At 48.8% G+C, this 14001-nt stretch overlaps 2 protein-coding genes across 2 annotated transcripts; both read right to left on the minus strand.

Moving 5' to 3' along the window:
- Positions 1–1111: 1111 nt before the first annotated feature.
- LOC136481987 (polygalacturonase inhibitor-like) lies at positions 1112–2322 on the minus strand. Its single transcript, XM_066479247.1, has one exon. It carries the CDS (start codon positions 2187–2189, stop codon positions 1158–1160), a length of 1032 nt encoding a protein of 343 aa, XP_066335344.1. The 5' UTR covers positions 2190–2322; the 3' UTR covers positions 1112–1157.
- Positions 2323–9703: 7381 nt separating this feature from the next.
- LOC136481977 (polygalacturonase inhibitor-like) lies at positions 9704–11377 on the minus strand. The gene has a single exon (XM_066479239.1). It carries the CDS (start codon positions 11256–11258, stop codon positions 10215–10217), a length of 1044 nt encoding a protein of 347 aa, XP_066335336.1. The 5' UTR covers positions 11259–11377; the 3' UTR covers positions 9704–10214.
- Positions 11378–14001: the final 2624 nt, after the last annotated feature.

The raw sequence follows: 14001 nt of genomic DNA on the forward strand, positions 1-14001 counted from the left end.
CTATTGATTCATGGGCGCTTGGATTCAATCTTACAGACCGACTATAAATGCTTATCCGACCCTGGCGAGAGCAACCCAACGACTCAGTTATGTTTCCCTTATGCTTGCTTCCTCAAGTGCCCTGGGCTCTGCTAGACCCTCTATGGTCTATTTCCTTACTATGAGGGTCTTGAGTGGTTAGAATAATTCTTGTGCATAGGGCGATTGTGTCGCTCATTTCAGCGCCTTGTCGAGCAAGAGGATCAACTGCTGCGGTTAGAAGAATTCTTGTGATGTCACTTGAGTTTTCTCACCATCAGCGCAGAGCTGTTCTAGTGTTTGCAAGGGTTCAAATGTGTGGACACCTTCACTTTGTTCACTCTATCAAATACTCATGCCGAGAAATCGGTTGGATATAACAAGATCAAAATTCATAAGAATCATCATGTCGGTGACATGGGTTGCAATAATTAGATCTACCATATTTAACAAAAAGGCTTCAACTAAATACATATTAAACTAAATACATATTAAAGACATATAGGTGCCATGTAGAGCTATTGATGTGGTGGATGGTAAAAACATATTGAGAAGTTGATAATAAGTTCATAACAGCTGAAATAGAGATAACGAGACATCTCTATGGTTATTTCGGACAGAAAAATGAATAAAGAGAGAAGTGAGCAAAGATGAGTAATTCTAGCTAATTGTATATATGCAGATTCTAAAAATGGACTTCTTTTTTAGCCCAGCCCTGGAATCAACTCTTTTTTGGCTAGAGCGCATTTCCGTCACCTATAGGAATGGAACTGGAGAATATGAAATTGGCTCAGGCCTTTGGATAAGATTCTAGCGGGTGCTCCTAGTTTTAGACTGTGTTTAGTTCCTAAAAAGTTTTTCAAAAAGTGCTATAGTAGTTATTACATCAAATCTTGCGATACGTGCATAGAGCATTAAATGTAGACGAAAAAAACTAATTGTACAGTTTAGTTGAAAATCGCGAGACGAACGCTTTGAGCCTAATTAGTCCATGATTAAACACTAGTTGCCAAATAAAAACGAAAGTGCTACAGTAGCCAAATTCCCAAATTTCGTAAATAATTTCGTTTATTGAAAAATATTAAGAGTCAGTACAACTGAGATATCTGTTCTGATGAACGACTGATACACATAGTAGATCACTTGTTGCATGTCGTCGGCAGCGGAGGTCCACACAAGCACTTGTTGTGCTGGTAGTTGTAGGCGTCGAACCTCGCCATGTTGCCGCCGGTGGGCACGCCGCCACAGAGCCGGTTGTAGCTGACGTTGAAGAACTGCAGGTTGGTCAGGTTCGCCACCTGCGCCGGGATGTCGCCGTAGATGGCGTTGTGGCTCACGTCCACGAAGTAGAGCTGCTCCGGCAGCTCCACGCCGGAGAGGTTGAAGCTCAGCGCGTTGCGCGACAGGTCCAGGTACTGCAGTTCCTTTGCCCCGCCGAACAGGCCCGACGCGTCGCCGCCGGTGAGTGCGTTACGCGACAGGTCGAGGTGCGCGAAGTTGACGGCGGCGAACTCGGCTGGGATGCCGCCGGACAGGTTGTTGTGCGACAGCACGAGGTAGGCCTGGTCGGGGGACCTGCTGAGGAGCAGCGGAGGGATGGCGCCGGTGAGGCGGTTGCGGCTGAGGTCGATCCCGGAGAGGTACGGGAGGGCGGCGAGCGACGCCGGGATGGCGCCCGTGAGGGAGTTGAATGGCAGCTCGAGCAAGGTGAGCGCGGTGAGCTTGCCCAGGAACGACGGCACGGGGCCGGAGACGCCGGTGTAGGAGATGATGAGCATGGAGAGGTTGGAGAGCCTGGCGATGGCGGGCGGGATGGGGCCAGAGATGCCGGGGAGGTGGTGCAGCATGAGGTTCCGGAGGTGGACGAGGCCGCCGATGACGTCGGGGATGGTGCCGGTGAGGTTGGCGTCCTGGAAGATGGAGAGGCCGACGACGCGGCCGGTGAAGGGGTCGCAGTCGACTCCGTACCAGTCGCGGCACGAGGAGTCGGGCGTCCAGGACGCGAAGTGGTAGGGGGTGCCGAACGCCGCGTCAATGGCCAACAGCGCTTTCTTGTCGTCGGAATGGCAGCGGTCCTTGCTTGAGGCGGCGGCGGCGGCGGCCGAAGCCGCAGCGAGGAGGAGGAGGACGAGGACGAGGGAGGTGCGCATCGCCGTCGTCGTCGTCTTCATCTTGGACGTGCACGGGGGGTCGCTGCAGCTTGCAGCTGGCTATGGATATATATTCCCTGCTGGGCTAGCTTTGCCAAGAAATGCAACAGTGCCAAACTGCCAACTCATGGATGAGCGCCGACAACAAGATAGCCGCCGCCGCGTTTGTCACTTTGGCAGGAGCAGGACAGGCCACTCATGGAAGCGAAAGGGATAGATGGTCAAATATCTCAAGCTACACTCTGACTTGGATAAGACTAGGAGCAGCATGCAGTGTGGATCACTGTGGTCTCTGGACTTGAGAAGGACTATCCAGCTGTTATCTATCGGCAATGTTTGTATCCGTGCGTCCGTCTCATGACTCCCTATCTGAACGAGCCTCGTCCACTCAATCACGGAGCCGGTCCGCGTCGCACGCCCGCTCTACACTGCACGCCCCCGCTTGCCGGCGCCACCTCCGCCGTCTGGACTCGCACTTTCCGTCGTGGCCGCACTCTATCCGCCTGCCGTAGCCACTGTCGAGGTCCATACCATCAATGAGCTTCGCACCGGTGACCTCCGAGCACTCCGTGGCATCGAACTCCGCGTTAACGTCGAGCTCCACAAGGACGAGCTTCATTCGTCTAAGCATGAAAGGATCTAAACAATGCCTAGAGGAGGGGGTGAATAGGCATATCTAAAATTTTCTGCGTAATCTCAAAATCCAATGTCAGTGACAGTCGAAAGTCCCGACAATTTGGGACGGAACTTCCGGCAACCGGAAGTTCCGACGCAAACAGCCGGGAGTTCCGGCACCTACGAGAATTTAACTACAAGTGCTAAAATGAACTTTGAGTGCGAGATATCTTACAACCCCACTTCCTCGTGGTAAGATGAAGTGTTGGGGTTGCTCCTTTGACGCTGGAAGGTCACCATTCCGTAGATCGAATCCAAACCCTAAGAGGAAAGTTGGGGAGGAAGACAAACCAACAAGAACAAATATGATAGCACAAATTCCAACAACAACAAACACGCGGGACACAGGGATTTATCCCGAGGTTCAGCAACCCCACAAAGGAGCTCATACATCCTCGTTGTTGAGGTGACCACAAAGGTCGGAGTCCCTTCCACCTCCTTGCCTCTCTCAAAGCAATCACAAAGGTCACTCGAGCTTTCCACTAAGAAAACGAGGGTAATATAAACTTTCTAAGGCTCTTCCATAAGATGGAAGCTCTTGGACGATGCCTAGCCATCTAGGAGCAAAACTCCAAGAGTAAAAGATGCAAATCCAATTGGCTTGACGAAGAAATCGAGTGCTCAAGCTTGTCAAAGTGATTCTCTCACTCAATCCATTCTTCTTTCACTCAAAACCCTAAGAGAATCAAAGATTGGAGCAAAGGGGAGAGGAGGGGGGGCACCTTGAATGCTTGAGAGCTATTTTAGACGAAGGTTGGTGAGCAATGAATGAGTGGGTTACGGTTAGAAGAGATGAGAGAGCTATTTATACTCATAGGCAAAATCAACCGTTTAGATCTAAGTCGGAAGTTCCGACACAGATCGCCGGAACTTCCGACCCTTCTACAAAACACTGTTCACTAGGCGCAGACCAAAGGGCTGGCTCGGCGGGAGTCGGAACTCCCGACGTTTGCCGGGACTTCCGGCTTGAGCCGAGACTTCCGACAGCCAGCCGATCCTGGCGGCTAAGTCCAAGAGCGCTGGGACTTCCGGCTCACACCATGACTTCCAGCTACCAAAAGTCCACCGTCTGCATCTAAGTGTTTGTGAGATGATTTAGTGTCTATCTTTTGATTTTATTTATATGCTTGAGCACTCTATCTTTCTCAGACCACCTAAACTTACATCCCTCTTTATAGTACGGTGGAATTTAAACTCAAAACAAAAGATAAAACTTTGGAGAGTGCTTTGAGTTCGTCCGTCTTTTCAATTTCAAGAATTAAAGGATACCATTTCATCTTGGATCAACATTTTAAAACTTTCATGGGACTAAAGCTGCAATATATCTCATTAAGATCTCATTAGTCCCTAAATTGGATGTCATCAATACACCAAAACCCACATAGGGTGCAAATGCACTTTCAATCTCCCTCTTTTTGATAATTGATGACAACCAACTTAGGCTTTTATAAGAATGAAATAACTTAAAACTTTTGAACCCCAAAATTTATGGATAGCTCCCCCTTAACATATGTAATGAATTTGAATTTCAATGATGATCATAAACACATCACTTGCATGTATTAAGATAGAAGCTCCCCCTAAATTTTGCAATCCGTGGGGTGCACCAAATGTATGTGAACAAGTGAATATCCGTGAAAAATAAGATGCAATATGACATGTTATATTCACACAACAAGTAAAAGAAAATATGATGGTCAAGATTTCAAAGTAACAACTTGAAACAACACATGGCCATCCAAAATAATATCCACCATTCACATGTAGAGACTAATAGATATGTAGATAAACATTACTTGTCCTACAATCATCCATCACACACACAAATATAGTTGTCCATCATATAGTACCACCACACGACATAGTTTATACAAGCTAAAATTTTAAAGTCTCATAAGCCAACTAACTTATTACAAGATAGATCAAAGCCTAACACTCCCCCTTTTCCCCCTTTGTCAACAAGTGCCAAAAGGGGTAGGCCGCATGAAAGAAACGACTACTCGTCCTTGAAGTCCTCATCGTCATCATGGTCACCATCATCACCACCATCGTCGTCGTCATCATCATCCTCGATGTACTCCTCATCCTCAGCGCCGGCTTGTTGCTTGCCATGGCGATGGGGTTGATCGAACGACTCACCATAGAAGTCCTTACAAACCTCATCATAAAGCTCGAAAGGATCACGAAGAGGCTCCAACTCATGAGGCGGTGCAGAGTGAATGTCCAACTTCTATCAATCCGATGCATCCTCACAAGCAACTCTTGCTCACACTCTGCGCTAGCACAACAAGCTCCAAACATATACTTCATGAAGAACTTGAACTTACTGGGGGGCTTACCACCGGAGGAAGAGGAAGACTGAGGCTCCTCACTATGAGCACGGCGAGAGCGTGAAGCACGTGAGGATGAACCTGAGGCACCTTTGCCTTTTCCTTTGCTGTTGGCGGCCTCCTCTAACTCTCTCTTCGCCTAAAGGGAGAGCATGTTGGAAAGTTTGAGCTTCTTGTGAGGATTGTCTATAGGGAAGTGAATGCCTGACACATGCTCAATGATATGCATGATGTAGGGTGCATAGGGGTAGTGCTTCACCACATCTTCACTAGCATAAAAAATCTTCGTCCAAATGTAACGACTAATAGAGAACTTGGTAAACTCATCGCCAAAACAGTCAAGAACCACCTGAGAGTCATCACGAAGATGAGTAGAGTCACCGCGCTTGGGATACAAGATCTGGCGAAGAATGTTGTTGAGCACATAGTAGTAGGGCTTCAACCAAACTGTTTGCCCATCAGCAGGATGACCATCCAAATACATGTACTGATACTCATCCATAGCAAGAGGGGAAATCTCAGCAATAGTTGTTGAGCGGCGATCCCGACGATCCAAACCAAGAAGGCGAGCAAAGGTAGGGAAGTCAACCTTGTAGTGCTTCCCTTCAGTGGTCCAATGAATGACATGAGTAGCTTCATGAGTCTCCAAATGACATAGAACTAATAAATAATCTCATTATTCCACGGCTTGCGAAACTCCATCAGCTGCTCTAACCCCATCCTCTTCAAGTCAGTGATCATCTGCTTAAGCTCCAAACCAGGCAACTTACCAAGTTCATAGGTGTCAATGGACTTCATCTGAACCACTGGAGCCTCCCGCTTGTTGATGAAGCGGAGATAAACCAAATGATGATAGAAGTCAAAATGAAATGGTTGCCAGAACCTATACTCAATCCTCAAATTCTTGGGTTCATCATAGAGAGGTTGGGCATGACGACGACGAATCTCAGCCACATGGCGACGATAATCCACCATCAAGTGCGGGGTGTAGTCACCAGCGGGATTGGGGGTGCGCTGAGGCTCCCGGATGGATGGAGTAGGACCAGCGAACGAAACCAACCGGCTGACCCCAAAATAGCCCGGACCAGAAGGCGGCACAAGGTGCAAAATCATTGCATGGTTGCAGTTGCAGTACTGTCCAGAGCGTGCTGCTTTGACAAGACTTAACACGCCGCTTGCAGCAGCAGTCCATGCCCACTGTGGCCTGTGGGTGTGGACTGTGGACTGGCATGCCCATACCTACTCCTGCTCCACACCCAGAAAAAGGCCGCGGGTCTCCCGCACCCATCCCGTCGCGCGGGTGCGTGCCCAGGTCGGCGCCAAGATCTGTGGCGCCGAGCTCGACGCCATGTATTCTGGCGCCGAGGTACCGGCCACGTCAACGCCACCTAGGATGTCCTACTGTGTACGGCCAGGCACCTCGACGCTAAGATCTATGGTGCCGAGACGTGTTACCTCGACGCTATGAGTACTGGCGCCGATCCCTAGGGTCCAAAGATGAGTTTAAGTTTTCTAGGGGGCCATACTTAATTTTTTTTTAAAGAGTCAAATTGTAAAAAAAATCAGGGCCTGGTCCTCTCCTCACATAGATACGTATCCCCTGGCTGCTGTAACTTTTCTTGTACTGCAAAAGACTGGAGTCAGAGAAGATAGATTAGAATATGGGTAGACAGTGCCAACAAGTATCACGGCAGGAGCAGATGGCAACATTAAAAGACAAGTATAGAGTCTTGTTGATAGCATGGCTAATTGTTAGCTAGCTAATTTTTAGTTTAAATTAGTTTTAGTGCATATTAAAATAGGAGAGCTAATAGACAGGTTAATTTTTTAGCTAAGTCTTTAATTAGGTTTTTTTTTTGCAAGACCCAGTTACAGACGCAGACGCTCACACATACATGAGTTCACACTCAAGCTAATAGCTAACCAACCATAACTAAATTGGACTAATTTTTAGCCCCAACTAATAACTAGTCATGTGTATCCAAACTAATAACAACTTTAGCGATATCATGTTTTTTTTTCAAACTACAGAATTTGTTGCGTCCAATGCAAAAACATATACATTGTTTTTCCCCTCAAAAGTCAAAACCAAAGCATTTTACAAAGCCATGACCAAAATGTTGATCCCATTTATTCCATGGCACAAAAAAGGTTGTTGACGCGGAGCTAGCAACTCTAAATTTTGACGATGCAATAATTCGTCCAGTTTGGGTATATCTTTGGAATGCAAAGAAAAATGAATGGAGTTAGACTTCGGCCCAATTTGGTTGTTTAGGCGCTCCTAAAATTTCTGTCACATCAAATGTTTGGACACATGCATGGAGTATTAAATATATACTAATTACGAAACTAATTGCACAACTTGCGACTAATTTGCGAGACGAATCTTTTAAGCCTAATTAGTCCATGATTTGACAACGTGGTGCTACAGTAACATGTGCTAATGACAGATTAATTGGGCTTAAAAATCGTCTCGCAAATTAGCCTCCGTCTATGTAATTGGTTTTATAATTAATCTATATTTAATGCTCTTTATTAGTATCTCAACATTCGATGTGACATAAATTTTATAAACAACTAAAGAACTAGGCTCTTCTATCATTTTTTTATTTGTTCCCTACAGTCTAGGCTTCTCTTTTTTCATGCATAGCTTCACAGCTTGACAGAGCAGTTTTTACATCGATAATGATTTAGAATAGGGCATCCATCAGCCCCGTCCGCTGGACTCATCCGTTGACCTACTCATGTTCGCTCGCTCAGAAGACCTTATCCACCGTGCTATCAAAATTCTGCATCCGACTCCACCACGCCGCCCCGCCCCTGCTCACCTTCTCCAGCGCAGGGTCGCTCGCCGTAGGCACCGCATGCGCTCGCGCGGGTAGCGCTGCCACCTCCATCGTAGGGGCTCCTCGCCGAGGTACCCGCAGGCAGCGCATGTGCTCGTCGCGGGCAGCGCTGCCGCCTCCACCGCAGGGGTGCCTTACCCTGGGGACCACACCCTCCCGCCATATCGTTGGAGCCGCGTAGCGGCTCGTCGGGGCTGCGCAACTACCCGCTGGCATCCCCCCTCGCCACTCTGTGGCATCGAGCTCCACGTCGACGAGCATCCATTTCGTCCAAGCAGCAAGTAGATGTTGTGCTTGAAAGCGCATATTGCAAGCGTATGTTTCAAATGTTTCAGATGTTTCATAGGTATGCTACAACTGTTTCATACGGATGTTCCAAAATGGATCGGGATGTTACATATGTTGCAATGGTTGTACACGTATGTTGCAAGCTTCTGTTCCCAATGTAATTTCATCTGTTTTTTCAGACCTATGTTGCAAGTGTGTTTATCTAGATGTTGTATATGTTTCACACATATGTTTGCCAGTGTTTTATCTGGATGCTGCGTATGTTTACAATGGTTTCAATTGTTTTTCATGTGTGTTTTTGCAAGTGTTTCAGACGCATACTTCAAGAGTTTCATCTGTCTCCCCACATATGTTGCAAATGTTGCATCTAGATGTTTCAAAAGTAAATCGGGTGTTCCATCTTCCTCCTCGCCTTCTGCTGCCTCGTCTCAGTGTGTCCTCCTCCCGGCGCCGGCTGGGCATCCATACAACGTCGCGGCCAGGTCCTTTCGAACTAGAGGCGCCGCCCCTCCCCCTCTTGTCGCTCGAGCGACGTGGGCCCCACGTGAAGCACGCGAAACGAAATGCAGGCGCGGGCGTCCATCCGGACGCCGGGCACTACCACTGTCGTTTTTACATATGTAGCATTTTTTCTCGAACAAGCAGGAGAGCCACATATCTTTGTATTACGCGGGCTCCTTCAGTGACGAAAGCTGATCGTCATAGAAGTGGATATTCCTAGTAGTGCTAGGACCAAGGTAAGAGGGGGTAAAACGAAACAAACCAGAAAAAATCCTTTCTAAGATTACAATTAATCGAACCGACTATGCAATTGCCCTGTACCTATAACCCAAGACGCCCGAGTTCCAGGTTCTGGAGGTTTCTTGCCCCAGCCAGAACCCAGATATGGCCCTCCAGCTGCAAGTTTCTCGCATAGGTTGAGACACTTGGCGAATTTCCATCAAACACACAGGCGTTGCATAGCAATTGGATGAGAGAAATACTATATGCATTGACAAAACATGCAACCAGGGGGCAAGAGACCAGGATCACCTCCACGAGGCTCCGCCAGTGGCAGATGCTCACCCTAGCTATGGCGTTGCTCATAGACTGTCGTCAGATCAACACAGGAGGATTGAGAGGTCAACAAGGTATGTAGCCACGTCATCAGAAGGGTGTGGGCTGAGGTGACGTGGCTCAATCTCAGCCCTCCAGTGTCGATCTTATGGCTGGCGGTGAGGTCGAGCATCAACAGAATATAAATGTTCTGTTGAGGGGAGCCAACACATTGAAATGCATCTTCTGATTTACATATTGATGGATATGGATGGTTTAGATCCACAGGAACATCATCAGTTTTTGTGCTATGACATCAGCATTCATAAATGGAAACATTTTGTGCCAACTGCTGAAAGCATTATGAAGCAACAATATATTGTTGGTAGTTCAAAGGAGAGACTCATATACATTATGCATTGAGCTTATTAATCTGTCTCTACCTAGTCAGACACACAAACCCAAACACACAAGTTGTGTGACACAACCATTACACTAGCTAGTAGATATATAGTACAGATTTTTGTAGTTGCTCTCGATCCATGCATCCTGGGATCCATGAACTAACCTTAACAGTTGATTCCAGGATACAATTATTACATGCATATTGGTACCTGTAGGTACCTTGCTTCACTTTCATTATATATAGCACTCTTGGTTTAGTATTGTACGTACTACGTACTATATATTTCACTACTCTTGCTTCTTCTTACGTGCGAGCTTCTTCTTACGTGGTTTAGCACTCTATGAGCTTCTTTGCCATACGTGTAGAGCTTCCTCCTCCTCTCATCGATGATCGATCGATCGATCAATGGAAACGGTGGCCGACCACTCTACTTACCTTGCTCCGAGGATCGATCCTCAGTACAAAATCAGTAGAAACGGTGGCCGCAGGAAGGCAGCGGCGTGCCGCAGAGGCACTTGTTGTGCTGGTAGCTGTAGGCGTCGAACTTGGCCATGTTCCCTCCCGTCGGCACCACGCCGCACATCTTGTTGTAGCTGACGTTGAAGAGCTGCAGCCCGGCGAGGTCCGCCACCTTCGCCGGGATGCGGCCGCGGATGGCGTTGTGGCTCAGGTCGATGTAGCTCAGCTGCTCCGGCAGCTCCACGGCCGTGAGGCTGAAGGCGAAGCCGTTGCGGGACAGGTCCAGGTGCTGCAGCGGCTTCCCCTTGCCGAAGACGCCCGACGCGTCGCCGGTGAAGGCGTTGCGCGACAGGTCCAGGTGCGCGAAGCTGACGGCGGCGAACCCGGCGGGGATGGCGCCGGAGAAGTTGTTGTGCGACAGCCGGAGGTACGCCTGGTCGGTGCACTTGCTGAGGAGCAGCGACGGGACGGGGCCCGAGAGGCGGTTGCGGCTGAGGTCGATGCTGGAGAGGCTGGGCAGGTCGGCGAGCGACGCCGGGATGCTGCCCTCGAAAAAGTTGAAGGAGAGGTCGATCAGGGTGAGCTCCGTGAGCTGGGACAGGAACGACGGCACCGGGCCGGAGACGCCCGTGGAGGAGATGGTGAGCTGGGAGAGGTTGGACAGTAGCGCGAGCAAGTCCGGGATGATCCCGGAGAGGCCCGGGAGGTGGCGCAGGACCAGAGTGCGGAGGTTGGTGAGGTTGGCGATGGCGTCCGGGATGGCGCCCGTCAGGTTGCCGTCGCCGAAGACGGTGAGGCCGACGACGCGGCCCGTGGTGTTGTCGCAGTCCACGTTGTACCAGTCGCAGCAGAAGGTGTCGGGCGTCCACGACGCGAAGTGGTACGGGCTGCCCAGCGCCGAGTTCACCGCCAGCAGCGCCTCCTGGTCCTCCTCGTGGCACTGCATCTGCATCGACGACGACGACAAGCTGGCGGCGCCGACGAGGCACGACGCCAGAAGCGCGGCCACGAGTAGCAGGTGCGGGAATTGCTGTGAGGAAGCGGCGGCCATCGTCGACGATCGATCACCTCTTGCTTTGCTTGTCTTGTGATCAGCTATATCTAGCTAGCTGCAGTGAGACTGTGATAGTGATGAGATGGTATTGCTTGTGTCGTTGTAGCTAGACTACTCGATCGCTGGCTGTGAGTGTGAGATGCCATGGCTGCCATGCATGCATATTTATAGGCTTGCAAAAGTGCGAGTTGGGAGCACCTGCACTAGCAAAGCAAGGCTCCACTGGAATTAAACATTGCAAAAGTGCAGGGCAGTGGAGGACAGGGATGAAGACATGCACATCGATCGATCATGTATGCATTTGCATGCACCACTGCACCTCAGCTCGTGCGAGAGATCGAATTGATGAGATGTGTCATGTCTCATGCATGTGTGTGCTGGCCGACCTGCTGGGCAGGCAGCGACGGTCACTTGTGCATGCACGTTACATTGCTCATGCTGCATCATCATCTATCAGATATTTCCTTCATGCTACTACCAAGGAGTAGCAGCAGCTACTAGCTAGGCTAGCGAGAAATAAAGGAGTGTAGCATTACAGTGTGTAACCTAACTTATGACGACATGGATGATGGATCAGCACTATTTTAATATAATATAGGCAATTTGCTAGCTAACGATGAGTGGGTTCTGGCATGCCTCTGCTCCATCTCCTGCTGCTCCCCTCGCTTTAATCTGGCCTTTCCGGCCGTTGATGTATGGACATGAGACACTGACGGGCCAATTGCTCCATTCATGTACGGCCTCGCTTTTCCGAGGTACAGGTCAGGTCAGGAGCGCCTTCCTTCTCCAATAATATCCACTTCATGGATGCATGATCATCGCATCCATCAAATGAACTAGTGCTTGCATTTTTATTTCTTCTTGCAAAGCCTAGAAATAAGTTCAATCTCCATTTGCCAAGTCTCTTACGGCTTATGCGAGAAACCGCGTAAATTGTATATCATCCATATTAATAAATCGACCGAGTTTTCTTCCATTGATCCACTTGACTTAAGCAAAACAATCCCAATATTCCATGGGATATGTCTCAATCCATACCTGCCCGAGACCAACAAATTAAAAACACCTCAGAAGCACAAGAACATCACAATAAACCATGTTTTATACATACATACCATACGCGATCGTCACAACACATGCATTAACATTCAAGTTTCCCAAAACCATATCCAAGTTTACATCACATTTCATCGATTTATTAGTGCAAAGATTTCAGCGCTCTCTCATAGCATTAGAGTACATAAGCAAACTATATAGAATCGGTTCCACTCCTCCTCGTCCGTATCTCCATCGATCATGTAGAATGAGAAGTAACCGAAAATGGCCCTGTCACCTACATCAACTTAAAGGCAGGATTGTGTAATATCAGGTGGGTTGGCGATTAGACTAGCCTAAGGAAGGGTACAAGGTTATAGAACAAGGAAAGTTCTAGACCCATGGGTCAGATGGCAATGGGGATGTACCCGTCGGGTATCGCCGGAACGTTCTCTTCCTCGCTATGGAGAATTCATCCTGTCCCCGTCCCCGTTAACTGTCTCGGGTATAGATTCTTGCCCATCCCCGTACTCGTCGGGCATCGGTCGGGTAACAGATACCCGACGGGTACTGCATACCCGATAAACAAGAACACTTGGGGTCGCAGCTTTGCAATCGGAGACGTTTCTTCTTCACCCGGGTATAAGTGTCGGAGTCTCGGAGATGCCGAGGAGAAAGGAGCGAGGTTGCGAGGAGGACGAGCAAAGGTGGCAGAGAGACCGAACTGAGGAAGCGAGGGGCACGAGTGCTCGTGAGGTAGGCGTGCTTGTGCTGCTGGCGGAGATGGTGAGGAAAAATTGAAATAGGGTTCCTAAAACACACAAACTATATATATGATTGTTCAGATTTGGGCCAAAATACCTATGTTGAGCTTCTTTGGGCCTAATACTCGCATGACAGCTCAAATAGCCGGGTTCCCCAACGGGTAACGAGGACGGGTAAACAGGGAACGTTCCCGTACCCACTATACCCGTCGGGGATGGATTCTTGTCCATTTAGATGCCCGCGGGTAAAGATATGACCCCATCCCCATCCCCTATTGGATCAAATACCCGTCGGGTATCGGGTATCGGGGCCCGTTGCCATCTTTAAGTTAGATCAACAAAGGACCATGGCCAGCCAGACTTGGGGTTTAGAAGGACTAGCACCACTTATTGTGGTTGTACTAGGGTGACTACCAGCCGGCCTTACCATGTCCCATGGCAATTGGACCGACCCAAGGAGTAGCCTAACCACCACCACACCACCACCACACCCCCAACCCCTTAGGATCTTTGATACAATTCATGGCAAGGTTTGATTCTAAACCTTCCAGGTGATGTGCCAAGTGAATTTTGCTAATCAGGTTTGACATGCATCGAGGTTTTAAGGCAATGCAATACAATGGCAATGTCGTCCATGTTATCCTTGGTTGCGACGGCCATGGTTGTGAGGAGAAAAGGGGACAGAGGCGACGGCCATGCATGAGAAGAGGTCGTGTGTTAGCATATGACGGTGTCAGGAGATCAATATCAGGACCGGGTGTCCTTTGCACCTCCTTCACGGACTGGTGTGACTCTCTAGTGTGTAAGGGCTACCTACAGTGATATGCATGTGGCAACAACTTCGACTAAGTGGATGGCGGTAGACGATAGTGGCAACACGTGGTGTGCGCGAACAAGAAGCTCATGGCAAGGCAACTAAGGTGAAGTAGTTTCTGTAGCTT

This window comes from Miscanthus floridulus, chromosome 1 (assembly GCF_019320115.1).
Source record: "Miscanthus floridulus cultivar M001 chromosome 1, ASM1932011v1, whole genome shotgun sequence".
In the NCBI taxonomy this organism is placed as follows: Eukaryota; Viridiplantae; Streptophyta; class Magnoliopsida; order Poales; family Poaceae; genus Miscanthus; species Miscanthus floridulus.